The 12,201-nt window shown below is 56.5% G+C and overlaps 1 protein-coding gene across 1 annotated transcript; it reads left to right on the top strand.

Annotated features, from left to right (window-relative positions):
* The first annotated feature begins 4,488 nt into the window (after window positions 1-4,488).
* LOC135895693 (putative N-acetyltransferase 8B) lies at window positions 4,489-11,041 on the top strand. The gene is made up of 2 exons (XM_065423840.1): window positions 4,489-4,556; window positions 10,213-11,041. The coding sequence occupies exons 1-2, from the start codon at window positions 4,489-4,491 to the stop codon at window positions 10,904-10,906; spliced, it is 762 nt and encodes a 253-aa protein (XP_065279912.1). The 3' UTR covers window positions 10,907-11,041.
* The last annotated feature ends 1,160 nt before the right edge of the window (window positions 11,042-12,201 follow it).

Below are 12,201 nucleotides of genomic sequence, written 5' to 3'. Positions count from 1 at the left end.
CCTGTCCCTGAAGGGAGTTCTGGGTTATTAATTCCCCAGGGTTTTGTACGGGGCCGTGTCCCTAGGTGGGCAGCTCCTCGGTGGGCGGGTGCAGGGGGAGCTGCCGAGGGGCAGAGGCTGACGCTGCCCCACACTCAGTTGACCCCCCCAGGGGTGAAAGGCTGCGACGTGGCCCAGGAGGTCTCTGTCTCTGGCATTTTCTCACGGTGAGAAGTGAGGAGCCAAGAGCAGTCGGGCGTGTTTAGCAAGTGACAACAGCCTGTCGGTTGGAGGGAGCCTTGTGCAGGAGTCTGCGCCGTCACTGCCCCCCAAAACACCAGCCTCTCCCGTGCTCTGGGGCCAGACAGGAGCGGCTGCAGCAGGGTGCGTCTGTGCTGCCCAGCAGTGCTGCCCATGGAGCTTCCCCCGTCTCCCATCGGTCCCACCGGCGGCATTGCTCTCCGGCTGCCGGACAACAGGGCCAGCAGCACCCACCACGTGCGCCCAGCCCCGAGCTCTCAGAAACGTCCCGTTCAGCCTCGGCAGCTGGGTGTGAGGATTAACAAGCAGGGGTTGGCCGTGACCTGGCTCGGGGACAAGCAGTGGCACAGCAAGCCCGGAGCAGCAGAGAAGCTGGATGCAGGGGAACCCACCGAGGAACAGCGTGCAGCACCAGCAGCACCAGCAGCAGGAGCCGGGGAGCAGCGTGTGGGGCAGGCTGTGACTGTCAGACACTGCAGCCGGGGGCAGCTCTGTGCAGGGTTTATGAAGCAGCAGCGGCTGGGCAGGGCCCCAGGGAGAGACACTGACTGAGCCTGGCCTGAAAAGCAGCCTGCATAGGCACAGACTCTGTGGGTGCTCCAGGGCGGGGGCGGGGGCAGGGCTTGGCAACGCATAAGGGGGCACTTCCCCAGATGCTCGGGAGTGGAAGGGGCGGAACCAGCCCCTCCCAGCCACTAGCTCACTGCTCTGCTGCATGGCGGGCTGGCAGATGCCTGAGAGAGCCTGGCTGGGGAGGCGGCTTCTGCTCCCCCTCTGGGCTCAGGTGCCGGGGACAGGGAGTGAGTGAGCCGGAGCTCCCCCACCCCAAACCTCACATTTCCGGCTCACTCACTCCCTGGCAGCCGAGCCGGGCAGGGAGCAGAAGCCGCCTCCCCATCCAGGCTGTGTCAGGCAGCTGCCAGCAACCGTGGGGGGCCAATGTTAGAAGTGGCTCCCTCCTGCTCCCCCCCCAGGATCCTTCCCTCCAGGGAGGGCAGCAGAATGTGCTGGGGTGGGAGGCAGGTCCAGGGGGAGGACAGAGCCTCCCCCCCCCAGGAAAGGTGGGGTGGGGAGAGTGCGGTGGCCCCGGGCTTGACGCAGGGGAGGGTTGGCTGGGAGGGAGATGTGACCTTCCCTTTAGATCATCCCCCCACCCCAGTTTGGGGAGGCACCAGTCATCTAAGGGGTGCCCTTGGGGGAGGGGGAAGAATGGGATGGGAAGAGGTGGAACAGGGTGGGAAGTGGTAGGGTGGGAGAGCAGCACTGGGGGTAGGGCCTTGGACTGAGCAGGGGTTGAGCACCCCCCGGGAAATCAGGAAGTTGTTGCCTTTGCCAGGCTGTTTGCTGGACTAGAGACTGGACTGGAGAGCCCCTACCCTCCAGCCCCCACCCCCACCCTGACTCGCCACTGGAATGAACCGCGGTTGCCCACTTTGAGCTGTAAGTGATTAAGCCTCCCTGTTCCCGCCAGCCCCAGTCACTGCCCTTTCCTGAGCCTGTGTCGGGTGGGTATCAGGACCCACTGGGGCTTCCCCTACAGGCCTGGAGCTGAAGCGCCTCTGGCCAGGTGACCCCCCCCCCCCCCACTAAGCCCACCCTGAGGACGAATACACACAGAGCGACAGCACTCCCAGGGCTCTGCTGCCCTCGCATTGGTCGCTCTGCCCGTGGGGCTGCCCCTTTCCCCGAGCCCTCGTCGAGACGTCTCGTCTGTGTGGGGCGGGGCTGACTCTCGTGCCGGGCGTGTACGGTGTGAGCACAACAGGCCGGTGTGGTGGGTCCCTGTGCACTAGTGTCATGAACGTGAATATTAATACCAGCAGTTTATACTCTGCACCGGGCGCTGGGGATCGACCCTGTAACTGAAAACACAGGTGGTCACAGCCCCTTTTCACCCCGTTCCCATGGAAATCCTGTTCTGGTGGCACCCCCGCCCCAAACAACAACCTCACTGAGCAGAGACACAGAGCCCAGGGGCCTGGGGCGGGGCTGCCAGAGGCAGAGCGGGCACCGGGCACTCACATGCTGAGGGTTTGAGAGTCCGATCCAGATGGGACTGTTCTTTGTGAAGCTCCACTTCATATAATTGGCTGCTGCTGGCCCCACCGCTGCAAGACCATCCCCCGTTTTCACCCTAAAGCACTAATAAGATTTCCCTGTGGGAACTGAACAGCTATAGATCACTTGCCAGATGGATTCTCCGCTGTGTGGCAGAGTTCGGTGCATACTGTATAGAGAGAGACTTGGTTTTTCAGGCTACCTGCACCAACCTCAAGTCTAATCTCCCTTTTTTCAAAAGTGTTTGTCATGGACAGCCTGCATTAAAGCAGTACTTTAATCACCTTTCTTACACAGAATTCCCTGCCAGACTCGCTTACTTAAACTGGGCTTGAATAAAACAACTGGATCAAGAAATAAACTCACTGGCTATGTCTGCTCCTCCTTGAGCGAGGTTAGTGAAAAATACTTCTGCTGGGTGCAGAGAATAAGTCACATAGCATGGTACCAAGTATCAGAGGGGTAGCTGTGTTAGTCTGTATCCACAAAAACAATGAGGAGTCTGGTGGCACCTTAAAGACTAACAGATTTATCTGGGCATGACCTTTCATGGGTAAAAAACCCCCACCAATTCAGATGCATGGAGAATTATTGACAGGTCACATAGCATGGGAATTACTGACGGGTTGTTTGGAAACAATTTTTAACCCAAATAACACATTTTCCTACAATATAAAAGCCAGATGAATGTGACCAAAGTCTTACTGGGTGTTGGCAAATGCCTGTTTAATGGCTTCATTACCACTTTAATGGCCCGTTAACAGTTTCAGTGGTCTGTTACTAGGTCTCTGGAAGGCTACATCCTTTTCCAACCACACATTAGCAATAGGCCAAATACAAGCACCAGAATTGTCTGGTCTCTGGGATTTTGCTAGGACACTAACCGGATGCCACCTAGTTACAGTTCCATTCTCCCCAGCAGACACAAACTTAAGACCATTCCCTTCTGGGCTTTAGTTGAATCCAGAACCAACTCTGAGACAACTGAATCACCCTCGACCATCACAGTCTGCTTCACAGACAAAGAAGAGCCAGAGACACCTTCTCCTTTACCAGACACATAGCTTGGGATTTCATTTTCCTTGTCCCAGCGCACAGGGCTGTTCACAGACAACTGCTTGGAGACCGAGGTAGCTTCCTCCATAGGCAAGTCAATACCCCTGACAGACACAGGCACATTTCCTTCACTGTCACAATTCTCCACACAGGTAACAGGTAAGGTATAGGGACACTTATGTTTCACTATCCTTGCCTTCCCAAACTGCTGACTAGATAAAGCCATCAGCTCACAAGGCTGCCTGGGCTCATCCAAACTTTTCTTATTCGCCTCTCCCTTTGCTTGACCTAATTTCAGATTTGCTTCTGAGACATTAGACAGACGTTCAGAAACTTCATTCATAGCCAAATAGCTCTCTTGCATAGACAACAATTTGGAGACGCCCTCCCCAGGCAAATCATTGCCCTAACAGACACAGGTTTAAGATCATTCCTTTCCTGTGATTTGGCTACCTGGACTGAACAGAGCTTTAACATCTTCCCCAATCAAAAGATCCTTAGGCAATAACTTCCTTACACCAACTATATAACTTCATGCTTTGTACCATTCCATTCAAGGTGGATTCTGGCTAAAGGCACGCGTACAGTAAACTCATAGAGGACATCAACATTCACACTCTGATTTGGTAAGTAATCTTCCTCTTTGACAAGATCTGCTTTAACAAGAGTGATGTTAGAAGCCATAATTTGCCCTAAACAGCTTTTACCATTGACTTTTACACTCTCTATGAATTTTTCATTACCCCTCCTATACATAGTATTGGCACAATTTATGGGGTCACCTACTGAACTCACAGTAACGGCATTTACATAAAAGGTGGCAGTGTTGGGGTACATTTCGTTACACCCAGACAATTGCTCAGCGTTATACAACATACCAACATTGTTATAAACTGGACTTTCAGGAGGATACACTTTCTGCTGTTCTTCCCTTGCTTTTTTGACGTGGAGCTGAAGTCTGACCGTGTCCTGTTGCATTTGGTGAGCTTTCTCCTCAGCAGCCAGCAGCTCCAGACGCCCCTTACGAGCTCTTTCTTCTCTCTCATCAGCCTCCTTCTTTCTTTGATCAGCTTCTCTTTCTAATTCAGCTATTTTTTGCTTTTCCAGCAATCGAAGATCTGCTAGTTTCTGTTCATGCTCAAGTTGCAGTTTATTTGCTGCCATTTGCATTCTAACTTTTTCTGCATCTTCTGTAGCCTCAGGTAAGGGCTGTGCTCCTGCCTCCTGATCACTGGCCATTAACAGATCTCTCAGTTCTTGATTTGTAGCTTTCTTTCTAAAGCTTATCCCCTTTTCTGAACACAAATCTTCCAGGGCTTTTTTATCAAGGCCTCATATGCTCTTTGCTCACCCATTGCAACTGCTCTTTAACCAACCAAACTCTCAATACCAAAATTCAAATTTGGATAGCGGGGGGTTCTGACCCAAAGTTTAATTGATGTGGTTCTGTGGATCCTGCTGACTACGGCATTGTGATGGTGCTGCCCGTGGGAGCCAGCTGAGGTCACTCAATCAGGGTGAACTGCAAACCAAACGGGGCAGCCAAACCCCAAAAGCTGGTGGGTATTCCAATACTTAGATTTACCAAGCCAGCACAAAACAGCCTCTGTATTACCTCACTGGTTACTCAGAAGTCCAAACAACGCAGTTCCCTTAAAGTGCCCAGCCTCAGGCCTCCGTCCAGACACACACCTGTCAGATATGATGATGATTACTGAAAATCTTATCTCATCATATAAAAGAAAAGGTTCTTCCAATCCCAAAGGATATAATTGGACAAACCCAGGTCCAATTATAACTTAGATCTTACCCAAAATACACGCTAATAGCCAATTCTTATTAACTAAGCTAAAATTTATTAAAAAAGAAAAGAGAGAGTGCTGGTTAAAATATCAATATACATACAGACTTGAATTCGATTCTTGAGGTTCAGATGCATAGCAGAGATGAGCTTGTAGTTGCCAAAAGTCCTTTTAGAAATAGTCCATAGGTTATAGTCCAATGTCCATATTCAGGGTGACTCCAGTCAGTGACTGGGGATCTCAATCCTTGTGGCTGAAGGTTTCCCCCTCTTGAAACCCAAAGCAGATCTGAGATGAAGCAGGATCGTGTCCCAGGGTTTTTATACATTTCCAGAAGCCTTTTGGCCTGAGAAAACAATAGGCTTAACTTTCGTTCTCCCAAACATCCTGGCAATTAGCACAGGGTAATTTATCCATTAAACAGTTCAGATACAGGTTACCACAACCTTCAAAGAGACATAGAGACAATAATACTATTTCTCTCAAGTGTCTTCCTAAATGTTAATATTCCTTTTTTGATCTTTGAATCAAAGCTATAGCAATAGACAAGACTTGTTTGCTGACATCACAAGCCCTGAGCAAACACCCACCCTTCTACCTCTAACAATGCAGCCTGCATTTCAAAGCTCTGTTCATTTACATATGTTCCTAACAAGTCTCTAAACTTCGGCCATGGGTCAGGTCAGTTTAATTAACTCTTTCTGGCCCTGTCATCTTTCAATGAGATATTATATTACACTTATAACATCACTGCCCTGCTCCCAGCCTCAGCTCGGGGGTGGGGCAGGGCACGGACAGGGCTAAGGGGGGCACGAGGTAAAAACTTTGGGGACAGTTTCACTGGCTTTCAGCCCCCCACTATAAAATGTCCGTGCCCCACAGACAGCCCTGGCGCAGCCTGGAGTGTCTCCGCAGTACCCGCAGCATCAGGGATGTCTCTCCGGTGCAGAGCTGGTACCAGAGCTTCGCACGAACTGGCCTTCAGCGAGCTCACGTGGGATGCCAATAACCCGGGGGAGGTTCCATTGTTCTTTCCATTTGCTGAGTGCCCATCCCCCGTATCTGGGCAAGAGGAACTGGGGGGGGGGGAGGGCTGTGGCTCCAGTTTGCTCACGTCCCCCACCCCCACCCCAGTTCCACCTGTAACCAACACTATTCGTGGTGTGTGTGACCCCTGCAGCGCCTGGATGCCCCATTGTCCTGCACACACGCAGCCAGACAGGCTCTGCCCCCAGCAGCTCCCAGTCCAGAGAGAAGCCCCAGGCAAAGGTCCGAGGGGAAACACGCGCAAGGGAGGGGAAGGGACTGAGCCGACATCCCGCAGCAGGTCAGGGGCAGAGCTGGGGTAGCCCCGGTCTCCTGCATGCTAGCCCACTGCCCCAGCCACTAGCCCACACAGCCTGGCTTCTGGCTGTTAGCTGCTGCGTGAAGTGGCCTAGGCCTGACCCCTAGGGAATGTGCCTCGGCCGCTGGCGGGTGGGTCGTGCTGTGATCCCCTTACAGAGATGGGGACTCCCAGCCACAGAGCAGCTCTTTTGGTGCCAGGCAAAGGCGACGAGACGCAGCTATAATCTGCTTCCACGCCCAGGAGCCAGCTTGAGCTTCCGCCAGCAAGGAGAGAAGCAGTTAGAGGGGTGGGCTCTGGAATGCGTGGGGGGGCGAGCAGCTTATTGCTCGAGTGCGGCTGTCGGGGGAAAGCTGAACTGTTGCAAAGACCCCGCACTGGCCCCCCAGGCAGAGCTGCCTGCGTCAGGCTCTCTCTAAAGCCTGCTTTCCCTTTAAGCAGCCTGGGCCCTGCCAGCTGCCTGGATTCCCGGGGAGGGCGGCTACATCTCGGCTCTGTGCACCTAGCGCAGAGGTCAGCAACCTTTGGCACGCGGCTCACCAGGGTAAGCACCCTGGCGGGCCAGGCCGGTTTGTTTACCTGCCGCATCCGCAGGTTCGCCACTCCAGGCCAATGGGGGCAGCGGGAAGCAGCACAGGCCGAGGGCCGTGCTCGCTGCCGCTTCCCGCCACCCCCATTGGCCTGGGACGGCAAACCACGGCCAGTGGGAGCCGCGATCAGCCGAACCTGGGGACGTGGCCGGTAAACAAACCGGCCCGGTGCTTACCCTGATGAGCCGCGTGCCAAAGGTTGCCAACCCCTGACCTAGCAGTTCCATCGCTGCTGCTCTGGAGCTCTTGGCTGGAAGTGGGGGGCTTTCACTCTGGCTGGGGTCTGTGCACAGGTGAGTCCTGCAGCTGGGAGAGGGGGTTGGGGGTATTGCAGAGTGTCGCTGCACCCTGGGGTTTTGCATGGCCACAGAATGATGGCTAGCCTGGGGGGCCCTGTGCCATGGTGCTAAGGGGCTGCTCAGGAGAGGAACAGACTTTGCTCTTGGCTGCAGCTGGGAGCGTTTCCTTCTCGGGTGGGTAAGGGAGCGGAGAGGTTCGGGGGCGGCAGTCAGGGAGAAGGGGGTGGTTGGATGGGGCCGAGGTTCTGGGGTGGTGGTCAGGGGATGGGGAACAGGGAGGGTTGGGAGTGGGAGTCCCACAGGGCCTGTCAGGGGAGGGGGGTGTGAATAGTGTTCAAGAGGGCAGTCAGGGGACAGGGAGCGGGGGGGGGGTTGGATAAGGGGGTGGGATCCCAGTGGGCAGTTGGGGCGGGGCGTCCCGGGAGGGGGTGGTCAGGAGATGAGGACCAGAGAGCGGTTGGATAGGGAGTGGGAGTCCTGGGGGGGCTGTCAGGGGGCGGGGGTGTGGATAGGGGTCAGGACAGTGAGGGGACAAGGAGCAGGGGGGTTGGATAGATCGAGGGTTCTGAGGGGGGCAGTCAGGGGGCAGGAAGTGGGAGGGGACGGATAGGGGGTGGGGGCCAGGCTGTTTTGGGAGGCACAGCCTTCCCTACCCGGCCCTCCATACAGTTGCGCAACCCTGATGTGGCCCTTGGGTCAAAAAGTTTGCCCACCCCTGTGCTAAGGGGCTGCTCGGGAGAGCAACAGGTAGGATGACCAGACAGCAAGTGTGAAAAATTTGGGACAAGGTTGGGGGGTAATAGGAGCCTATATAAGAAAAAGACCCAAAAATCGGGACTGTCCCTATAAAATCGGGACATCTGGTCACCCTAGGAACAGGCTTTGCTCCTGGCTGCAGCTGGGAGCGTTTCCTCCTTGGCTGCAAAAGCAGGAACTGAAACCGCTTCCAAGGCCCTGAGCTGGCCAGCCCGCAGAGCCCATGCAGGGGCCATGGAGGTGGGCGCTGTTCCTGGGGACTGGCTGGCCAAGCCGTGGCTACACTGAGCTTTGGAGCCCAGGGTGTTCTGAGAGCAGAGGAGAGAACCCAGGCGTCCTGCCCAGCCAGGCAGCAGAACAGGTGTGAGCGGGCGAGCACTGACTGCTGCGCTCCCTCTCCAGAGCTTCCCGCTGTGCCTGGGTGTGTAAGGGCCAGGCCGAACCGAGGGGATCCGGCGCACGTCAGGCCCTCCCCTGGGCCGGGCATGGAGCATTTCCCCGAGGGCAGCCGTCGCTCACCATGCCCCAGAGCAGGCGAGCTTCTGAGCAGCACGAGGGGCCTGTGCTTAGAGCCCGTGGCCGGGAGTCAGGCCGTCCGGGGTCTCCCCAGGGAAGTGTTAGATCCACAGAGCTTCGCACCAAAGTGTGCAAGGCCAGGTGTGCAAAGGGAGGCACTGAGCAGCCTGCCCCCATCACCAGCAGTGCCAGGCTCCCGGGTCAGTGCCCAACCCACCACCCGGCAGCTGTCTGGGATGGCTGCTGACCTCCTGCAGGGGCTGGGTTAGGCTCACGTACTCCGACGACAAGGCTGGGGAGAATTTCCCGAATGTTTTTCTGTTCGTTGTGATCACTGGCTGGGGGAGACAAATCAAACCGCCCGATGAACGCTCCGGGGGGCCTGGCGACATGGCCGTGCAGGGGGTTTATGGCCGTTGCTGCCTTAAAACAATCCCCGAGCTGTGTGCCTGCACCGGGGCTCCCACCCCTTCCCTCCCACCCCTTCGTTCCTCTCTATCCAGCTGACACCTGCCCCCTCTGGGGTCCCCCAACCCCTCCTAAATTCATGGTGGCTAAGTCCATAAATGGCTATTAGCCAGGATGGGTAAGAATGGTGTCCCTAGCCTCTGTTCGTCAGAGGATGGAGATGGATTGCAGGAGAGAGATCACTTGATCATTGCCTGTTAGGTTCACTCCCTCTGGGGCACCTGCCATTGGCCACTGTCGGTAGACAGATACTGGGCTAGATGGACCTTTGGTCTGACCCAGTACGGCCTTTCTTATGTTCTTATGTTCTTATGTTCTCCTGCTGCCCAGGCTTCCCCTCCCATCCCAGGGCTGGGCCCCCTGCCCTGCTCCTTGCTGGAGAAGGTGAAAGAGCAGAGGAGGAATAGGGAATCCAGGAAGTGCCCCATGGAGTCGAGGAGCTTCCTGTGGGCTTGGTCCCAGCTGATGGTTATTGTCTTTTGTTCCCAGCAGCATGGGGCAAAGGCCCCGGATACAGAGCGGCTCTCTTCTCCCGCTGGGTAGGTACCGCGCTGGGCAAGGGGACGAGGGTGACGGGACCACTGCAGTGCGAGCTGCTCTGGGTGTGGATCTGGGGGAGGGGGAGAGGCTGATCCACAAACACCTGCCGTCCCCTTCCAGACGGGATCGCAGCCCGTTAGTCTGGGGAGCTGCTTGGAGCGTGGGGCATGGAACCTCCACGGCCAGCCTGTCGCCAGCTAGGGCTGGCGTTTAAAGGGGCAGTGTCTGCCTAGTGAAGCCCCCTGCCCTGCCCCCCAGCCCCTCTATCCTGAGCCCCTGGGAGAAATTGTCTCCCCCCATGCCCCCACCCGTTCCTGGTGCTCCTCTTGCAGGGCAGTGCTGATGGGTGGGTGCTGAGGTAGCTGGGAATGGGGGTGATGAGATGGCAGGGCGGTGGGTGGAGGCATGGAAGGTGTTTGCCAGGAGTCAGTGAGGGTGGGGGGGAGCCCAGTACAGCGAGAAGCCAGGGGCACTGTGGGAAGTGGCCGGTGGATCAGCAATGTCCCAACCCGCTCCCCTGGTTTAAACTCTGTCTGCCCTAGTGTGCCTGGGCTGAACGGCCCCATGGCCCTGTACCGCATCCGGCAGTACGAGGACAGTGATTACGAGGCCGTGCGCACCATGTTCGGATGTGGGATTATGGAGCACGCTCCTGCTGGCTACATCCACATGCTGAAGCATCCCCAGGCCCAGCTGCTCTTCCTGGGCCTGTTCCTGGCGGTGCTCGTGGCCTCCGGGTCCCTCCTGGTCTCCCTCCTGGCTCTCCTGCTCGCTCTCACTGGGGCCTGGTTTTGCATCCGGTGTCTCTGGAACTATTACGCCCAGCAGTTTCTTTGCAACGACCTACTGGACATCCGGAGAACCTACCTGGAGGCAGCAGACTCTTGTTTCTGGGTGGCAGAGGCTGAGGGGGCAGTGGTGGGCATGGTGGGGGCCGTCCTACCGGACGACCCCTTGGAAAGGGGGCACGCTCTGGAACTGAAGCGCATGTCCGTGGGGAGGGAGTACCGGGGCCGGGGCATCGCCAGGGCGCTCTGCAGGACGGTCATCCGCTTCGCCCAGGAACACGGGTACAGTGCCGTTGTGCTGGCCACCACCATGGTTCACTACTCGGCCCACCAGCTGTACGAGAGCATGGGCTTCCGGAGGGTCTTGGTGAGGTCCCCATCGCTCCTCGCCAGCTTCCTGCAGTTCTCGATCTTCTATTACCAATACGAGGTTCCAGGGTCTCGCTGAAGGCTCAGGGGTGGTGATTCTTCCCCTGCCTGCTCAGCCGCTGGGAGCTTTGCCTGGCTTGTTAATTAACTCCCAGCAAGTTGCTACTTTTTTACCTTTTGGGTTAAAAAATAAACTGAGCTTGGAGGAAAAGTCTCACGTGCGTGACACTGTTCTTGTGCTGGCTTGGGATTATTGTTCCCCCAGGGGCTCCCCCTTCCCCACAGCCACCTGGGTCCCCTGGATCTGAACTTCACCCCTGGAGCTGAGCCGGCCGGGATCAGACTCACCCCCATTTGCTCAGTGGTTCCTAGTTGACCCCTGACCCCTAAAGAACCAGGCGACCCTGGCAAGGAAACCTCCATGAAGGTTCATTTGAATTTTCACCCACTCTTCTTTGACAGGTTCGTGTCTCATTCCTGTCACCCACAGAAATGTCCAATCCTTGAATCTTGCCAATTTCTTCACCCCCCACAACATCCAGTAGCAGTGAGTTCCACAGGCTGGCTATGTGTCGTGTGGAAAAGGCAATTCCTTTGCTAGGTTTACAATTCCCACCTTTGCCTTTCGTTGGCTGTCCCCTTGTTGGTGTATCCTGAGACAAGGAGAACAGAAGCGCCGGATCTTCGTTCTGTAGCCCATTCGTTCTTTTATTCATGTTGAGCACGTCACCTTAGAGAGGAGATGGATAAGAGTGAACAAGCCCAGGCTCGTTGATCTCTTCATGGGAGAGGTTTTTCCAGGCCCTTGTTCATCCACATTGCCCTCCTCTAAACCCGCTAGTTCTGCAATGTCCTTTCGGAGCTGGACCGTATCCAGATTGACCTCTCTTTGCTGCCCCGTGTGGGCCGGGCATGTGGCAGCCCTGGGTGCACATGCTCACTTGCTCTTGCTCCTCGCAGCCCAGAGTCCTCGGCACCTCCCCGACAGCCCCGCTCGCTCACCCGTGTCCAGGCAGCGCGAGGTGTCTCGATTGCAGCAGCAGCCGTGGCAGGAGACGAGCGAGGGTGTGAACGCCTCGCTTGGCCAGAGCACACAGCTCTGTCTGGGGATTCGTGTCCTCGGAGCTAAGGGCACAGCTGGGCGGCTGGTTCCCAGGCAGTCGACGGAGACGTGCGAGCTCTGATTTGAGCTGGCGGGCTAAAAGTAGCCGTGTGGCTGCAGTAGCTCAGGCTGGCTGGCTGGGTACGTACCCAGGGGAGGGCAGCTGAGACTGGACGTGTGCGGCTAGCCGGAGCTATGGGTATCCCAGAGCGGCGTGACCCCAATGGCCTAGTATGCCAGCACCATGCAGCGCCCCCCGAGCCCCGGCCCCA

The sequence above is a fragment of the Emys orbicularis genome, chromosome 1, assembly GCF_028017835.1.
Source record: "Emys orbicularis isolate rEmyOrb1 chromosome 1, rEmyOrb1.hap1, whole genome shotgun sequence".
Lineage (NCBI taxonomy): Eukaryota > Metazoa > Chordata > Testudines > Emydidae > Emys > Emys orbicularis.
This window is presented reverse-complemented; position numbering and strand designations above follow the sequence as displayed.